Source organism: Saccopteryx leptura, chromosome 6 (genome assembly GCF_036850995.1).
Source record: "Saccopteryx leptura isolate mSacLep1 chromosome 6, mSacLep1_pri_phased_curated, whole genome shotgun sequence".
In the NCBI taxonomy this organism is placed as follows: Eukaryota; Metazoa; Chordata; class Mammalia; order Chiroptera; family Emballonuridae; genus Saccopteryx; species Saccopteryx leptura.
Genome location: NC_089508.1, coordinates 158,248,199 through 158,264,461, shown reverse-complemented (window position 1 = coordinate 158,264,461; position 16,263 = coordinate 158,248,199). Strand labels below are relative to the sequence as shown.

At 46.2% G+C, this 16,263-nt stretch overlaps 1 protein-coding gene across 1 annotated transcript in view; it reads left to right on the top strand.

Moving 5' to 3' along the window:
* Positions 1-16,263, top strand: part of TRPC7 (transient receptor potential cation channel subfamily C member 7) — a 145,071-nt gene that overhangs the window by 37,110 nt on the left and 91,698 nt on the right. Inside the window, exon 3 of the mRNA XM_066341588.1 lies at positions 6,594-6,776. Within this exon, the coding sequence (XP_066197685.1) occupies positions 6,594-6,776 (183 nt within the window). The remainder of the gene's footprint in view (positions 1-6,593; positions 6,777-16,263) is intronic.

Sequence of the window (16,263 nt, the reverse complement as noted above, 5' to 3'; positions counted from 1 at the left end):
GGACGAGCTCGTTTACGTCACCCTCATCTACCTCCAGACCCATCAACTTTCCAAGGGACACAATCTATCTCCTCCAACGTTTCTATCTCGGTCTTGGTCTCTGGTTCAAATCCTTTGAAGTCCCTGTCTGCAACAACATCAGGCCATAACTTTTTCTATGCCGAGTTCAAGGTTCTTCTTATAAACTCTTGCCATGCCAAGGCAATAATGCATAAACATATCACAATGTTGTAGTGATCTTTCCAAAACTCTCGAAGGGTTAGAATTGTATTCTCAGTCACCTCAAAGCAGTGGTGGAACAAGTGCTTTGTGTAAAGCTTTTTAAAGTTGGAAATGACCTGCTGATCCATAGGATGCAAGATTGAAGTTGTGTTGGGTGGGAGGTAGAGGATTTTCATAAATTTGAACTTATCGAGAATGTCATCTTCAAGACCAGGTGGGTGGGCTGGAGCATTTTCAAGGATTAGTAATGCTTTCATCGGGAGTTTATTTTCTTGAAGATACTTCTTCACTGCAGGGCCAAAGATGAGATTTACCCATTCAATAAAAAACTGCTGGCCCTGGCTGGTTGGCTCAGTGGTAGAGCATCAGCCTGGCGTGCAGGAGTCCTGGGTTCGATTCCCGGCCAGGGCACACAGGAGAAGCGCCCATCTGCTTCTCCACCCCTCCCCCTCTCCTTCCTCTCTGTCTCTCTCTTCCCCTCCCACAGCCAAGGCTCCATTTGAGCAAAGTTGGCCCAGGCGCGGATGATGGCTCTGTGGCCTCTGCCTCAGGTGCTAGAATGGCTCTGGTTGCAACAGAGCAATGCCCCAGATGAGCGGAGCATCGCCCCCTGGTGGGCATGCCGGGTGGATCCTGGTTGGGCGCATGCGGGAGTCTGACTGCCTCCATTTCCAACTTCAGAAAAATAAAAAATTAAATTAAATTTAAAAAAAAACTTCTACGTAACCCATGCCCTAGCATTGGCGCGCCACATAACCTGCAGGTTTTTTTTTAAGAATCTTGTGAGTCTTAAGGCTCGAGGATTTTCAGAATGATACACTAGCAGTGGCTTTACTTTACAGTCACCGCTAGCATTTGCACACAATGCAAGGGTCAGACGGTCCTTCATGGGTTTATGGCCTGGCAGCTTCTTCTCTTCTGCGGTGATGAAAGTCCTCCGGGGCATTTTTTTCCAAAACAATCCTGTTTCGTCACAGTTGAACACTTGTTGGGGGATGCAGCCTTCTTTAGCAATCAGTGCAGCAAAACGTGTGATGTACTTCTCAGCTGCCTTAATGTCAGCACTCGCAGCTTCACCATGCCTCACCATCGAGTGGATGCCAGATCTCTTCCTGAAATTTTCAAACCAGCCGTGACTTGCCTTAAACATATCTTCTGCTGCCTCTTTTGAGATTGATGGTTCTTTCTTCTTCAAGTCGCCATAAATAATACGTGCCTTTTTGCATATTACAGTCTCTGTCACTGTATCTACTGCCAGCTCTTTCTCTTTCACCCACACCAGCAGAAGCTTCTCCATTTCTTCATAGATATTTGTCTTTAATTGGGACAGAACTGTAGTTTTTCTTCTCTGGATTTGCGCTTTTGATGGCATCCTTTTGTTTAATGATGGTACAAATTGTAGATGAATTGCGGTCGTATAGCCTTGCCAGTTCAATCACTCATATACCATGCTCATGTTTTTTTATTATTTCTTGCTTTACTTCTATTAACATTGTTCTCTTCTTCTTCTCACCACTGTCCTTTACACTCACTTTCTTTGGCCCCATGATAGCACACAAAAATAGTTAGTAAAAAATGATGCAAGAACGAGTACAGCGCACAAGATTCTACTTGATTCTGTGGGTAAAACATGAGAAAGAACGAGATGCTGGTGTTGTGCTGCCGATACTGGACCCGTGCACCAACATGCCAACTAGCGGCAGCTTCCCAAATCACAACTCGTATCTCGGAATTTTGCTTGGATCTCGAACAAAAATACGGACCAAGTCGCAGCTGGTATCTTAAAAAAAAAAAAAAAAAAAATATTGTATGTTGGTCTGTTCGTATCTCAAGGTACCACTGTATATGTAATCTGACCTCTTTTCAATATATAAATATTTGGATGGTAGAGCAGGCAGGATCTGCTACTGAATTACATGTTGGAATGAGAGGAAGAGAAGTATAAAAAATAAATCCAATTATTTTGGGTCCTGAACAACTGAAATAGTGGAAAAGACTAAGCAAGTGGAAAAGACGAGATCCAGAGTGAGTGTGGTCAAGTTTGAAATGCCTATTTAGCATCTACGTGGAAATAGCAAGTTGGCAATTGGATATATGAATTGAGTTCAGGGGAGACTGCTGGACTAAAGATAAATTTTGAAGTCATCAGCATATGGATGGTATCTTATGGTCTTAGATAAGATCACTAAGGCAATGAGTATAAATAAATAAAAAGAGAATTCAAAACATTAGGCATACCTTTGGGCATTCCTAAATTAAGACATCAGGGATATGAAAATGAATCAAAAATAAATGCCAAAAGAAGTCACCCTGGATAAAGAATAGAACAGCCTGTTATGCTGGAGGCCAAGTACGGAATTTGTATCAAGGAGGAGGAAGCGATCAGCTATGTTAAAGCACTTGATAGACCATGTAAGATGAGGACTGCAAACCAACCACTGGATTTAGCAACACTTGTGACATTGGTAAGTTCAGTCTCAGTGGAGGCAGTGTATAGGTGTGAAAGCCTTAGTAAGTGGGATATGAAACAGTACATGGAGAGTAACTGGAAATACTGTGTGTAAACAGCTCAACTGAGGAGCTTTGCTATAAAATGCAACAGAAAATTAGAGTAGTGATTGCAGAGGGAAGTGGGGTCAAGAGAAATTCCACTTTAAGACAAGAGGATAGCACGTGCTTGTATACGGAGCTAGTAGGAAAAGAAGAAACTGGTGATGCAGGAGAGAGAAGACGACTGCAGGAGCCACCTTCTTGAGTAGGCATAATGGTGATATCCACGTGGAGAAGCTGACCTTAGACAGGAGCGGTGGCAGTTCACCCACAGTAAGAAAAGGGAAACAGCTGTGAACGCAGATGCATGAAGGTAGAACAGATGATGGTGTGAGCAGGTAGCACTTCCCTTCTGATGACTTCTGTTTTCCAAGTAAATAGGAAACTAGATCCTTGTTTGAGACTTAGGCGAGGGAGGAGGTGTTAGAAGACTGAGGAAAGGGAAAGGCATGCCATGCTTGTATAAATTAAACTTTATCATAGATATGCATGTATAGGAAAAAACATTGCATATGTAGGATTTGGTTTCAGGCACACATTAGGCATCTTGGAATGTATCCCCTATAAATAACAGGGGACTATACAAGGAAAAGTTGGTTCAGCCTATTAATTTAACTCTTATATGTCTTCGTTTCCTCCTTTTTGAGTTGGAAATGCTGCCAGTCCTTCTATCATGAGGTTTTTACAAGGTTGAGTGAGATGATGCAGGCAGAACATCTGTCACCCATTGGGACTGGCAGACTTCAGACTGTAGAAATACTATTTTTAAAAGGGAACCTGGCCCTGGCCGGTTGGCTCAGCGGTAGAGCGTCGGCCTAGCATGCGGAGGACCCGGGTTCGATCCCCGGCCAGGGCACATAGGAGAAGCGCCCATTTGCTTCTCCACCCCTCCGCCGCGCTTTCCTCTCTGTCTCTCTCTTCCCCTCCCGCAGCCAAGGCTCCATTGGAGCAAAGATGGCCCGGGCGCTGGGCATGGCTCTGTGGCCTCTGCCTCAGGCGCTGGAGTGGCTCTGGTCACAATATGGCGACCCCCAGGATGGGCAGAGCATCGCCCCCTGGGGGGCAGAGCACCGCCCCTGGTGGGCGTGCCGGGTGGATCCCGGTCGGGCGCATGCGGGAGTCTGTCTGACTGTCTCTCCCTGTTTCTAGCTTCAGAAAAATGAAAAAAAAAAAAAAAGGGAACCTGTGAAGTCTTGGGTGTGTGTCACAACTAAAGTTGAGGAGTGTGGCTTGGAAGGCTTCCCGAGCTCAGGGATAACCAGGGAATCATAATCATCATAATTCCTCAGTATGCTGTGATAAGCCTGGGCCGGACCCTGCCGCTATCCTTGTCCATGTCACTTCCACTTCCAGGCAGACACGGCTTCTCTCTGTCTCTTCCAGCCATCTACAGGCAGCAGGCTTGCTGTTTTCCAGCCTGAGTGTCTAATGCAGATGGTAAAAGCTAACTACTTTCTCTGGTGTGTCTCCGTACTATGACCAGGCTAGCTGAACGAGCCTAGGAAAGTGAAAGTCTCTAATAAAATGGTGCCTTGTGTTCTCAACTGCGCTGAACCCAGGAGTGTGCGCAGTACCAGCTCTAGAGCAGTAGAGTCAGGCTTGCTCCTAGTATAAGGACGTTGGGCCAAAGCCTGGGTCAAGCTCTTTCCACTGCTTTTCTGTGTTCATCCATGCATTCAGCTCTAGGCAGGAGTTTCCACCAAACGAAGAGGTCTTGTCCAATTAAAAGGGAAGTCTGTGTCTTACCAGGAACAGGTAATAATATTCAGAGACTCCTTGTTCTTGAGAAAGTGACATTAAGGTTTGTGGAGTAGGGGCTGGAAAGTCAGGGAAAATGAGTTGCAGCAGAACTGCCAGAGCTGAATGGGTCCATGCGATGAGGCAACCCCTCTTGTTCATTTCTTTGAGCTTCCTACCCCTGGCTTGTCAGAGCTCTCAGGTTATCTTAGCTGGGACAAGCCCAAGCAGGTTGTACTCACTCAGCATTGCTCTTATGCAATCCTCAGAGTGGATCCTAGCCTTCTGTCCCCCACACTACCCTGTGACTGCATCTGCCTTGTTCACTGCCAACTCTTCATTACTTAATACACCCAAGCATCCCCAAACTACAGCCCGCGGGCCGCATGCAGCCCCCTGAGGCCATTTATCCGGTCCCCGCCGCATTTCCGGAAGGGGCACCTCTTTCATTGGTGGTCAGTGAGAGTAGCAATGTACGTGGCGGCCCTCCAACGGTCTGAGGGACAGTGAACTGGCCCCCTGTGTAAAAAGTTTGGGGACCCCTGCGAGTAGGCTCTCAATAATGAAGGGGAAAAAAGGAAGGGAGGGAGGGAGGGAGGAAAGAACACAGCCTGAAGCTCTTCATAATACTACCAGCTAGCTCCCTGGCTTGTGTGCCAAAAACTAGAACACTCCAAGTACCTTTCCTGAATTTCTTTCCAATGACCATCCGCCTGAACTGGGCAGTCATTTCTCTATCCCGCATTTCCTGTCTTCTCCCTAAATTACACACACATAAAGGGAGGCCACCGTTATCTGAAAACATTTTCTTGATCCATTGCCTTTTCCTAGCTAATGAACATTTACTTACCTCTTTCTCGAACACAAAGAGACATGTGACACAACAGCGCTGGGAGGAGACAAGAATCATTAATTCAGGAAAGCGGCTGAGCTCCTGCAGTTTGCCCAGCTCCCACCCTGCTGAGGAATCGGGCTCTGGGAAGTAAAACTGCACTCCTGTTCATCAGCAATCCTTTACCAGGCGAGGCTGCTGACTGGTTAGCACTGAAAGTGATGTTTGTCTCTTGTGTCCTTTCTGACTAGACTCTGAATAGACTCATTCCAAGTAAGAAAACAACAAGGAAGCCTCTAGGGGAGAATATTTAGGGAGGGGAGCGGGGAATGGTGGGGAGAGGGTGACATGAAACATTCTCTGTCCAGCATTTTGGATCACTATCTGGACTGAAGCAATCTGTCTGGGGGAGAGACAAGTGGCATGTCACTAGGAAAGGAAGCCAGCCTCCCGGAGAAAATGCTGAAAGGATGCCTAGGCCAGAGAAGCGAGAACTCCAGAGGCAACCTATTTAAAACACAGAACAAAAAGAAAAGTCAAGATCTAAAATTGTTTAGTAACAGGCAAGTAATTTAAGGAGCCATGATTTGCCACACAAAAGAATTTGTGGTAAGAGAGAATCCTGTTAGAGATAAATTACATTTGCTTTTTAAATTTATAATTTAAAAACAAGTGTTCCAGCAAACAGGAAGTGCGCCTGTGTGCACCCTTTCCAGCTGAGCGCAGCAGTGGTGCCTTCCCAGTAAGCCTCCGGGGTGGTGCGGAGCCGCTGCCGGCCCAGACTGGTGGGAAGAGTGAGTGGTAGTGCTGCCAGCCTCAGAAGCCCGCCTCCTTATCACTCCTGCTTCAGAGCTGGGCGCAGAGAGCTGCTGCTGTGACAGAGACAGGATGGGCTTTGGCAAGCATCGGAACCACTTAGCGAACCAGGTTAAAAGGCAGATTCCTGGGCCTCATCCCCAGGAGTTCTGACTCGATATGTCTGCAACAGGGCCCAGTGTCTGCAATTTTAGTCACCCAGGGTGACTCTGGTGCAGGTGGCTCAAGCACACCTGGACAAACCCTGGCTAGAGAAGATGTCCTCTAGGTCGTTGTGTCAGAGAAACTGCCCTGCCTTCTGGACCCAGCACAGCCCTAGTTCTAACACTCTTCATAAGCTCCTACTTGGTGGACAGTGGCTGACCGACACTGCTGTGCTGGGCAAGCCCTCTGTGGGCTCGGTGTGCGCACCCCTGATTTCTCTTTATTCTGTTAGAATGATTACAGGAAGTTATCTATGCAATGCAAGGATTTTGTGGTGGGCGTGCTGGACCTATGCCGAGACACAGAAGAGGTGGAAGCGATTTTAAATGGTGATGTGAACTTTCAAGTCTGGTCCGACCACCACCGTCCAAGTCTGAGCCGGATCAAACTCGCCATTAAATACGAAGTCAAGAAGGTAAGCTGCCCCACCTGTCCTGGCCTCCCCTGCAGGGCTGCTGGCCTAGTTTTATGCTCATGTGTGCTTTATCTTCCCGCAAGGTAAAAGCAACACCAGCCATTACCCAACTTCTCTCTAGACAGGGAGCTGCTCAGAGTCCTCTCACCAACCCCCTCCCCTTCACCCCAGCCTACCAGGAGAGAGAAATTATGATAGCCATTTCACCAACAGGCTGTGAGCTTTGAGAACAAAAGAGAGGACTTGCAGCCTCCAAATCACGGACAGGGATGATGTCACAGTGAGTGTTCCCATCAGCAAGCAGGCCAGTTCACAAGTTTTCATAAGAAACATATTACTCAGGTTTTTCAATAGCATGTATTGTGCTTTCTCTGTGTGCCTGGGGACTCTGTAGAAAATGTCTATGGGATCTATGGGATCCATGGTTCTGGGGGGCTAAGAGGAATCTCACTCCCCAGGCTATGAAAGTCCCCAGTACAAAGCTCCAGTCGACTTCCACAGAGCAAGGTTGACCGACCTCCTTCATCAACCTGAAGATGTGTTTCGTAGCCGCTGGCACACAGTAGCCCTCAGACCCACTGTGGCTAGACAGACTGAGGTCCTAGGAAGCAAAACACAACCATGGTTCCAGTTTAGATGTGCTCTGGAGTCTTCAGAATCTGCTCTTACGTTAGATGATGTCATGCATCCTCAGGGACACTGCAGAGCTCAAAAGATCAAAGGTCCAAAGCCATGTTATGTATCAATGTGCTTTCCACACAGCAGGCTGGCTGCTAGTCTTCCAGGGGTCCCCCCAGCTTCTTCACAGGTTCAACACTGGGAAGATCTTCAGTGCCCCCAAAGCAGTCTCTGGGCATTTCTCTTCTAGTCTGATTGTCTTAATTTGTGTGGAGTAAACCCATCCTTCAACAAAACACATATATCTGTGGAATTCATCTAGAGATAGCTTCTAAGTTTGATAAAAACTTCCTGCCTTTTTACGTTTAATAATAATCAAAAATTCTATGAAAAACAGCCCTTTCTTTTAAGACTCTGAGTCCCAAATCTAAAGTGGATAAATCATGGAAAGGGCGGTTTTGGCAAATATTCCAAGTGGTGGGAGGGGAGGAGTCAGGCTACAGTGTGAAACACAATACTATTTTTTTTTTTAGCTCAAGGAAGCTAATTTTTTAGCCTGAGGCTTTTCATCAAAGCCCCACAATCCCTTCCTGAAGTTGCTGACATATTCATGGCCTTGAAGTTCAAACAAGCCTGCTGTGGAGACTGGGAAGGGTAAAGATGAGCCTGAGCTTCCAGAACCACGAGCATGACCTTCCCTCACCGAGCCAGAGCACCCCTACCTCCAGCACAGGGTGAGAGGTGAGGAAGGCTCTGAAAACCCAAAGAACAGAAGCTTAGCACTTGCAGACTCACATGCACAGGTGTGGCCATTCAGGAGCAGTTACAACAGCCCAGGAGATGCACACATTCACTATTTTTCTGTAACATAAACCCAAGTACCTTAGCAAAACTGTCACTGAAGGTAGATCAGTCAGCTAGTTCAGAAGTCTTTCTTTGTCAACTACTAAGTACAAAACAGCCGAAGTGATGAGCAAGAAGAAAAAGTGAAATGCTCCAGGCACATGATGCTCCAGTCGGAATAAAAAGGCTTTAGGGGGGCAATCATTGACAGTAGTAGTATCTGCTAATTAGGGGGTCATAAATGTCTCAGAAATCCCCATCATGAATGTCAAGTTTCTGCTGCCATCCATAGGTGGGCCAGCAAGGAACGAGCTGCATGAAATGCCAGCCTTGCACACTTGAAGACCCCCAGTGGGGAGATTCTCCCAAACACACGTCATCAGGCGATGGCAGGCAGACTCACCATTTTCACTGACATTTATTCTATTATGATTTACCAGTGAAAATATCTAATATTAAAAAGATTTAATATCATAATGAGATTCAGTTTTGATTTATGAACTTTAGCATGCTTGCCTGGACACAATCTAATCCTGAGTCTTTTGAGTTATGAAATGACTAGCACCAAGGCCTATTTACAAATACACGGCCTTTTATACCAGATATGTAGTCTTAAGGCTAAAATATACAACCTCAAAAAATTCCTATGGCTCTGCCCATGTGATATCAAAGCAAACCTTAAATTCAGTGATTAAAGCTAACTAGCTGTTCTTGGCAGTTTCATGGGCTGCTAACAGGTATTACCATAAGAAAGCTTACATGTTCAAATAAATAAGGTAGATTTAATTGCTTAAAAACATTCTAGAGCCTTTAAAATGCACTGCTACTCTAAAAGAAGGGAACAATATGTATTATGTTATCACAGAGCTCTATTTCTTACGAAGCATCTGATGAAACTAGTTGTCCATATAACAGTCTGGAAAACTCGAGCACAGAATATCAACTCTGAATAAATATTTAGAAGACTTCTAGACCCACCAACCAGGAGGACCCAACAGTCTCTGAATCTGTTTAGGTTTGGCTGGGCCCAGGCTGCACCTGTAAAGGGAACCCAGTGTCTGGCACATGGTTACTGCTGAGTGACCAGCCACAAAGACCCAGGCGCAATCCTCACTGCTCTGTCCAACCAGTCTGAGGACACACACCTGGGCCTTCATGGTCACCCCTCCCTCTCTGCCCTTTACTGCTTTGTCTCTAGGCTACAGGGCTGACCCCCCCCCCCACACACACACACACACGTCATCTCTTCCTTCTTCCTGACTCCAAGTCTGTCTTAATGAGGAGCTGGTGAATCTCCTAGTTCCTCGAAGAATTTTTTAGGCATGAGTCCTCCAGGCTCAACTACCAAAGAAGTGCAGGACAAAGAGACCCAGAAGGTCCTGTTTTGCACAATGAGGGACTTAACTCTACCTTTAAAGGAGATGCAGGCTTCTTTGGACATAACTAAGCAAAGGTCTGATACAAAAAAGAAAAGAAAAACATATTGTAGATATCTTGTCCACAATTATGTTACTCCTACTGCAGAAAGCACATCTCTCTCAGTCAGCATCACCAGTGAGGGTCATTACTTCCATCTGACTAGTTCTTTTAGCCAACACCTATGAGCTCCACAGACACCGATTAGCCTGCTGAGGCTCCTGAGCAGAATAAGACACAGTTTTGCCCTTTAAGAGCCATCAGAGCAGCAGGTATGCTGCAACTGCAGCAGCAGTAGCCTCTGCTCTTCACTAGCTAAGCAAAGTAGAGTTCATAGCAGTTAGCTCTTTTGGACTTCCAGGTGGCCCCGGTTCTAGCATCTTGGCATGTGGCTTGATTTGGGGAATCTAATCATGGTGCCAGCCATCTTTCTTTCTAGCAGATGAGACTCCTCACTTTCCTCAAAAACCTGCCCCTCGCCTGACCTGTGGTGGCGCAGTGGATAAAGTGTCAACCTGGAAATGCTGAGGTTACCAGTTCGAAACCCTGGGCTTGCCTGGTCAAGGCACATATGGGAGTTGATGCTTCCTGCTCCTCCCCCTTCTCTCTCTCTCTCTCTCTCTCTCTCTCTCTCTCTCTCTCTCTCCTCTCTATAATGAATAAATAAAATCTTAAAAAAAACAAACAAACCCTGCTCCTCTCCACCAAGCCTTCCATCTCTAGGAGTTCAGAGGTGCCATTTCCTGACTCTGCCAAGCTCCTGGTGATTCCTGGCTCAGAAAGCTAGACTCACAGGAAATAAAAGCCTTGGGACAGGACCATGGGAGGGGTGAGGACTTCAGGGAGAAACCCTCACTAGCCCTACTCAGTACCACAGTTCCCTTTCTTCATACTGTCGTATTAAGAAAATAATAGCCCCTATGAATTCCACTCATTTACTCACTCATCATTTAACATTCACTGCTGTCTACTGACCCCTCCCCTCTCTGTGCTGAGCACGGGGGAGACTGAGTAGACCAAGACCCAGCCTTTGCCCTTGAGGGGTTCATGTAGCAACGAAGAGAGAGATGTTTGAACAAAGGGTTACAATCCTATCCTACCAAAGCAAACAGGAATGGGAAGGGGTCCGCATGAAGGCCAGATGAAGCACTGACCAGCTCAGTCTGGACCCCGAGGCATAGAGAGCTGAGGAAGGACAACTCAGGCAGAGAGAGTGACAGCTAAAAAGTCACAGACACCTGAAGGGTGGCATGTGTATGGAACATGTTTAGAGGGGATGTTTCCCTGTCGCTGTGTCACCACGGGAAATAAACCAGATCCTTGAGGGCATTCCATGCTATGCATAGACATGTGGCCTTTATCCTGCCAGTGGTATGCAACAGAAGTTTGTTATGATGGAAATCTTCTATTTTTCACTTTCTAATATGGTAGCCACTAACCTCATATGGCTAATTAGCACTTGAGATAGGCTAACGTAATTATGAACCTGAATTCTTAATATGTTTAAGTTAATTTAAATTTAATAGCCACATGTGTCCAGTGGTGACCTAAGTGAACAGTATGGCTGTATATGCTCATTCATGCATTTAACAAGTATTTACTGAGTGGCTACAAAGTGTGCTATGCTAATTACTGGGGATGTGGTGGTGAATAAAAATGGCATGATATCAGCCACAACAGTAATCAAAGCATCACACTAATAGATTATAACACCGCAACTGAAGTAAGCATTATAAAAGGGGAAAAAATCATATTATAACTCCCAAAAACAGATGTGACCTGATCAAGGAGGTCAATGAAGGTTCCTCTGAAGAACTCATGCTTGCTCTAAGAAAAATTAACCAGAGGTGGGGAGGACATTTTTGGAAGAAAAAAAAGAAAAGAAAAAAGATGTTCAAAGCATGTTCAAAGGCACTGTGGTGAGAGGAAACACGGCACCTAAGAAGAACTTAAAGAAGGTTAATGTGTCTGGATTAGAAGACCTGAAGAGTAGGGTGTGGGGAGAGGTCTAAAGAGCAGACAGGGACCAAACCATGCAGGGGCTTTTAGACCTGATAAAGGATTTTGGTTTTGTTCTTTTAAGATTAGGAAGCCATTGGAGGACTTTAGTCAGAATGGTTGTAAAGATCAAGATAGAAAGGGAGAGAGCTGATCCCTCTGATAAGGCTGGAGGGTGACAGGGGTGGGTACAGATGCAGCACATTTGCTGGGCAAAGGGACAGGATATTAATCAAGATAGTCAAAGTCATGCTGCATTGACAAGCACAACCAAAGTTGTGTGGCTTTTAATGAATAGAGGTTTATGTAGGGCTCATCCTATTTCCATCTAGGAATAGAATTCCCTGAGGAACCAAAGCTGACAGAATAGTCACCACCTCAAATGCCTCCGCCCTGCCACAGGGAAGTCCAGCCCTGGGTAGGCTCACATCAGCAATGAAATGCTGTCACCTAGTCACATCATTCACCCTACCACAAGAAGGGCCAGGAAGTACGACCCTGCTATATGTTTGGAGGGAGAGAAAAATAGAGTTATTTGGCAAATAGCACTAATGATTACCAAAAGGAGGAAAGTTGAGGGAATTCATATTAATAGCCTTAACTCCTCTGTAAGTAGGGAGCAGTATCATTCCCTAAAGTAGAAGACAGACTAAAAAAAGTAAAAAAAAAAGTTCAGAAACAATTTTGTGGAAATTGGGAGAAGAGAGTGCTGAAGAGATAGATCCAAAAGCCCAGCTAAGACAAGATTATAAATTCTTTGGCAGCAGCCTGTGTTCTTAATAAAAACAGAAAATGTCTACAAAAAATGGTTAACACACCATGTCCATGTCCTCCATGAAACTCAATTCTCTCTCTCAACTTCATTTCAAAATTCTTTCATAGATATGAGATGCAGAGGTGCACAAGATGTGCCCACAGGGCACAGCACCCAGAAGGTTGCCCTCGGAGAAGAAAGCCAAGGAGGGAGGGGCAGCTTAGAGGGGAGGGGCGTGGGGCCAAAGTCCACTCTCCACTCACACTGCCACTCTGACTAAAGTTGCCCAGGGCCTCTAACCCCAGTATTAGTCCCTTGGCTTCTTTCTTCCAAAAATCACCATCTTGTGCACATTTTAGAGTCATGATGCAAATGGGTCAATTTTCTAACTGATCAAAACTCCCAAGGGAAGAAAACATTGGGTAACGATGCAGAGTTAGGACCAGGAGCCTGCCTGCTCAGGCAGGTTCTCCACTTACTAGACCTGTGTCTTTAAGTAAGTTAGTTGATCCACCAGCCTTCAGGGGTCTCCAGGTAGGACAGACACTGCTCCAACCCCAACGGTGCCTCCTGGCTTAGGAGACAATGAGGCCCAGCAGGAGTTGCAGGACTGGCTGAAAGTCCTCGCCTTGGTGCAGAGACGCTAGAGAGACAGCAGATGACCTCTGCTGGGTTTCGTTTCATTCCCTCCATCTGCACAGGGCCAGTGAGCAAAGGGGACCAGGGGACACCAGGATTTCTAGAGGACACTGGAGAGGTCAGTCAGAAGCGCACATGCCCTGAGCAGACACTCCCCCACTGCGTTTTCCTGCTGAGGCATCGTTCCAGCAGATGCTCAGAGTTAAAAAGAGCAGAGTTGTCAGAAACACAGTCTGTGGTCAGGCATGACCCCAAACCGCGCCGCAGGATGCCTGTGGGCTGCCAAACACTGCTTGAATCCACTGGTGCCAAGAGTATCCATCAGCCTCCTCTCTAGGATTCCTCTCAGCACTTCTGTGACCCTCGTCTGGCCACATGGCACAAAAATGATCAACGTCCATTAATCTCCTGGCTCAGAGGCACTGTCTTTCACATAGAAAAAGAAGTTTTGCTTTTTCAAATAATAAATCTTAAGAAGGACTAATCCAAGTATATACATATCACTTTACTGCCTGGAAAACTATCAGGAGAAGAAAATAGAACCTGTTGGGCAATAATACAATGTAGGAACCTGACTGCACATGTTCAAAGCCCAGTCCTTTATTTGTTCCACTAGATATAGATGAGGTATTTCTCTCTGGGCCCCAGTTTTCTTATCTAATGGGAACAGATAGTAGTACCTAAGAACAATAGTTAATATTTGTTAACACACAATGTAGCTAGAACACGGTAAGTTCATAATAAATGTTACCTAATAAAAGCTGTTTGTCATGTTGACTTTAAGCAGAATTACCCTTAAGACTACACCAGGTTTTTCAACCTCAGCACAACTGGCAACTGGGGCCAGATAGTTTTTGCTGTGGGCACTGTCCTGTGCATTACAGCAGTGGTCCCTAACCCCCGGGCCGTGGACCGATACCAGTCCGTGGGCCATTTGGTACTGGTCCGCAGAGAAAGAATAAATAACTTACATTATTTCTGTTTTATTTATATTTAAGTCTGAATGATGTTTTATTTTTTTTAAATGACCAGATTCCCTCTTTTACATCCGTCTAAGATTCACTCTTGACGCTTGTCTCGGTCACGTGATACATTTATCCGTCCCACCCTAAAGGCCGGTCCGTGAAAATATTTTCTGACATTAAACCAGTCTGTAGCCCAAAAAAGGTTGGGGACCACTGCATGACAGGATAGTTAGCAATTTCCTTAGCCTCTACCCACTAGCTGTCAGTAAGTAGCACACAACCCCCCCCCCCCAAGTGTGTCAACCAAAAATGTGTCTGGACACCATCTCTAATGTCCCTGGGGTAGAGGTAAAGACAGTAGCATGCCCTGCTGAGAGTCTCTAGGATAGTTTTCAGGATCTGAGGTCATAACCTCTTCACTGTATACCCCTGGGGACAAAGACTGTGGTTCTCCAAGGATGCCCTGCAACTCTTTATACCAAATGAATGGTTAGATCAAACTCAAACTTCTGTATCTCTCTAGGACAAAATAGATTCTCAAAATTAGCTACACAATGAAACCATCTGGGGTTTTATAAAAAACACCAATGCTGGTAGCCCAGCCCAGAGTTTCTAATCCATTTCTTCTGAGTGGGAGCCTGGGGACTGTGCTTTTCCAAGGCTCTCTGATGAGTCTAGTTATTGTAAAGACTGAGCTCCTAAAAGGTGGGATATCTCCTCATTCATCTTGGTCTCTGAACACAGAGCAGGCTGGGTGCTAAGTAAATGAATAGATGGTATAAAGTGAGAAGCCGCAGACTTTTTTTTTTTTTTTTGTATTTTTCTGAAGCTGGAAACAGGGATAGACAGTCAGACAGACTCCCGCATGCGCCCGAACGGGATCCACCCGGCACGCCCACAGGGGGCGACGCTCTGCCCACCAGGGGGCGATGCTCTGCCCCTCCGGGGCGTCGCTCTGTTGCGACCAGAGCCACTCTAGCGCCTGGGGCAGAGGCCAAGGAGCCATCCCCAGCGCCCGGGCCATCTTTGCTCCAATGGAGCCTCGCTGCAGGAGGGGGAGAGAGAGACAGAGAGGAAGGAGAGGAGGAGGGGTGGAGAAGCAGATGGGTGCTTCTCCTGTGTGCCCTGGCCGGGAATCGAACCCAGGACTTCTGCACACCAGGCCGACGCTCTACCACTGAGCCAACCGGCCAGAGCCTGAGAAGCCGCAGACTTTAATGCTTCTCCAAATAGCTGTAATTCTCTTGTGATTAGAAATCAATCATCAGACTTTAAATGATGTTCCAGGCTGGCTTCAGAGCATGGGGTCATCATCTCTACTCCCTCCATTGCTGACCTGGCTCCCTGCTGGGTTGTTAATACTAGAAAAGAGCTCTAAGCATCCAGAGCACCTCTAACACTGGTTCTGGCACAGCAGTTTCAGGGATGGAGCAGAGAGGTGGGTGGCACCCAGGTGGCTCTGCACTACTAGAGAGAGGCTATGGGTCCTTGTCCTAGGAGGGGAGATTAGGTCACTTGAGTGCTCCCCAGTGGGTCGTAGGAGGCTCCCGCACTCATTAGCCTGAGTGGCCAGCCCCCACCCTGCCTGGCTCAGCTTTAAGAAAGAAAAGCAGAGCGCCTCATGCCTCCTCTCCCCCTTTCCCTCATGCCTGCTGCTGCGAGGCACCTGATGCAACTCTCTCTAAAGAGCAGATACTACGGCACATCTGCAAAAAAAGATTTCACACCCTCAACGTACAGGCTGGCACAATAGGGCAGAAAACTATTGCCATTTTATTATTGTCCTGCCTTTTGCTCAGTTCTTTCAATATAAAATATTTGCATGAATGGATAATCCTTTAGATCATCTTTCCTCTCCTTGGTTATCATGTTCCCTAAGCCGTGTGGCCTTAGCTTGTGTAACTGTCATTACACTCATCGTGTGCTGCGTTAAGATAGTCAGAGCCAGATTATTACATTCTGATTTGAGAGTTAATATGAAGAGAGGAATCTGAAGAGCATTCAAGGGAGGAATGTAAATCCCCAATGCCCCCAAGGAATAGGTACAAATCACATGCATCTACTAAAGTGCAAAGAACAAGATTCATTTTTAAACTGTTACTTCTATCCCAGATTCAAACAGATCTTAGAAATTAGAGTTCCCTCTACCCCAAAAACCTGTGACCAACTCCAGTAATTATGCTAAAGACCAACTTCACATTTCTGTCCCATTATTTCTGTACTAGATGCTCCTCTATGGATTCTGAGTCATAGT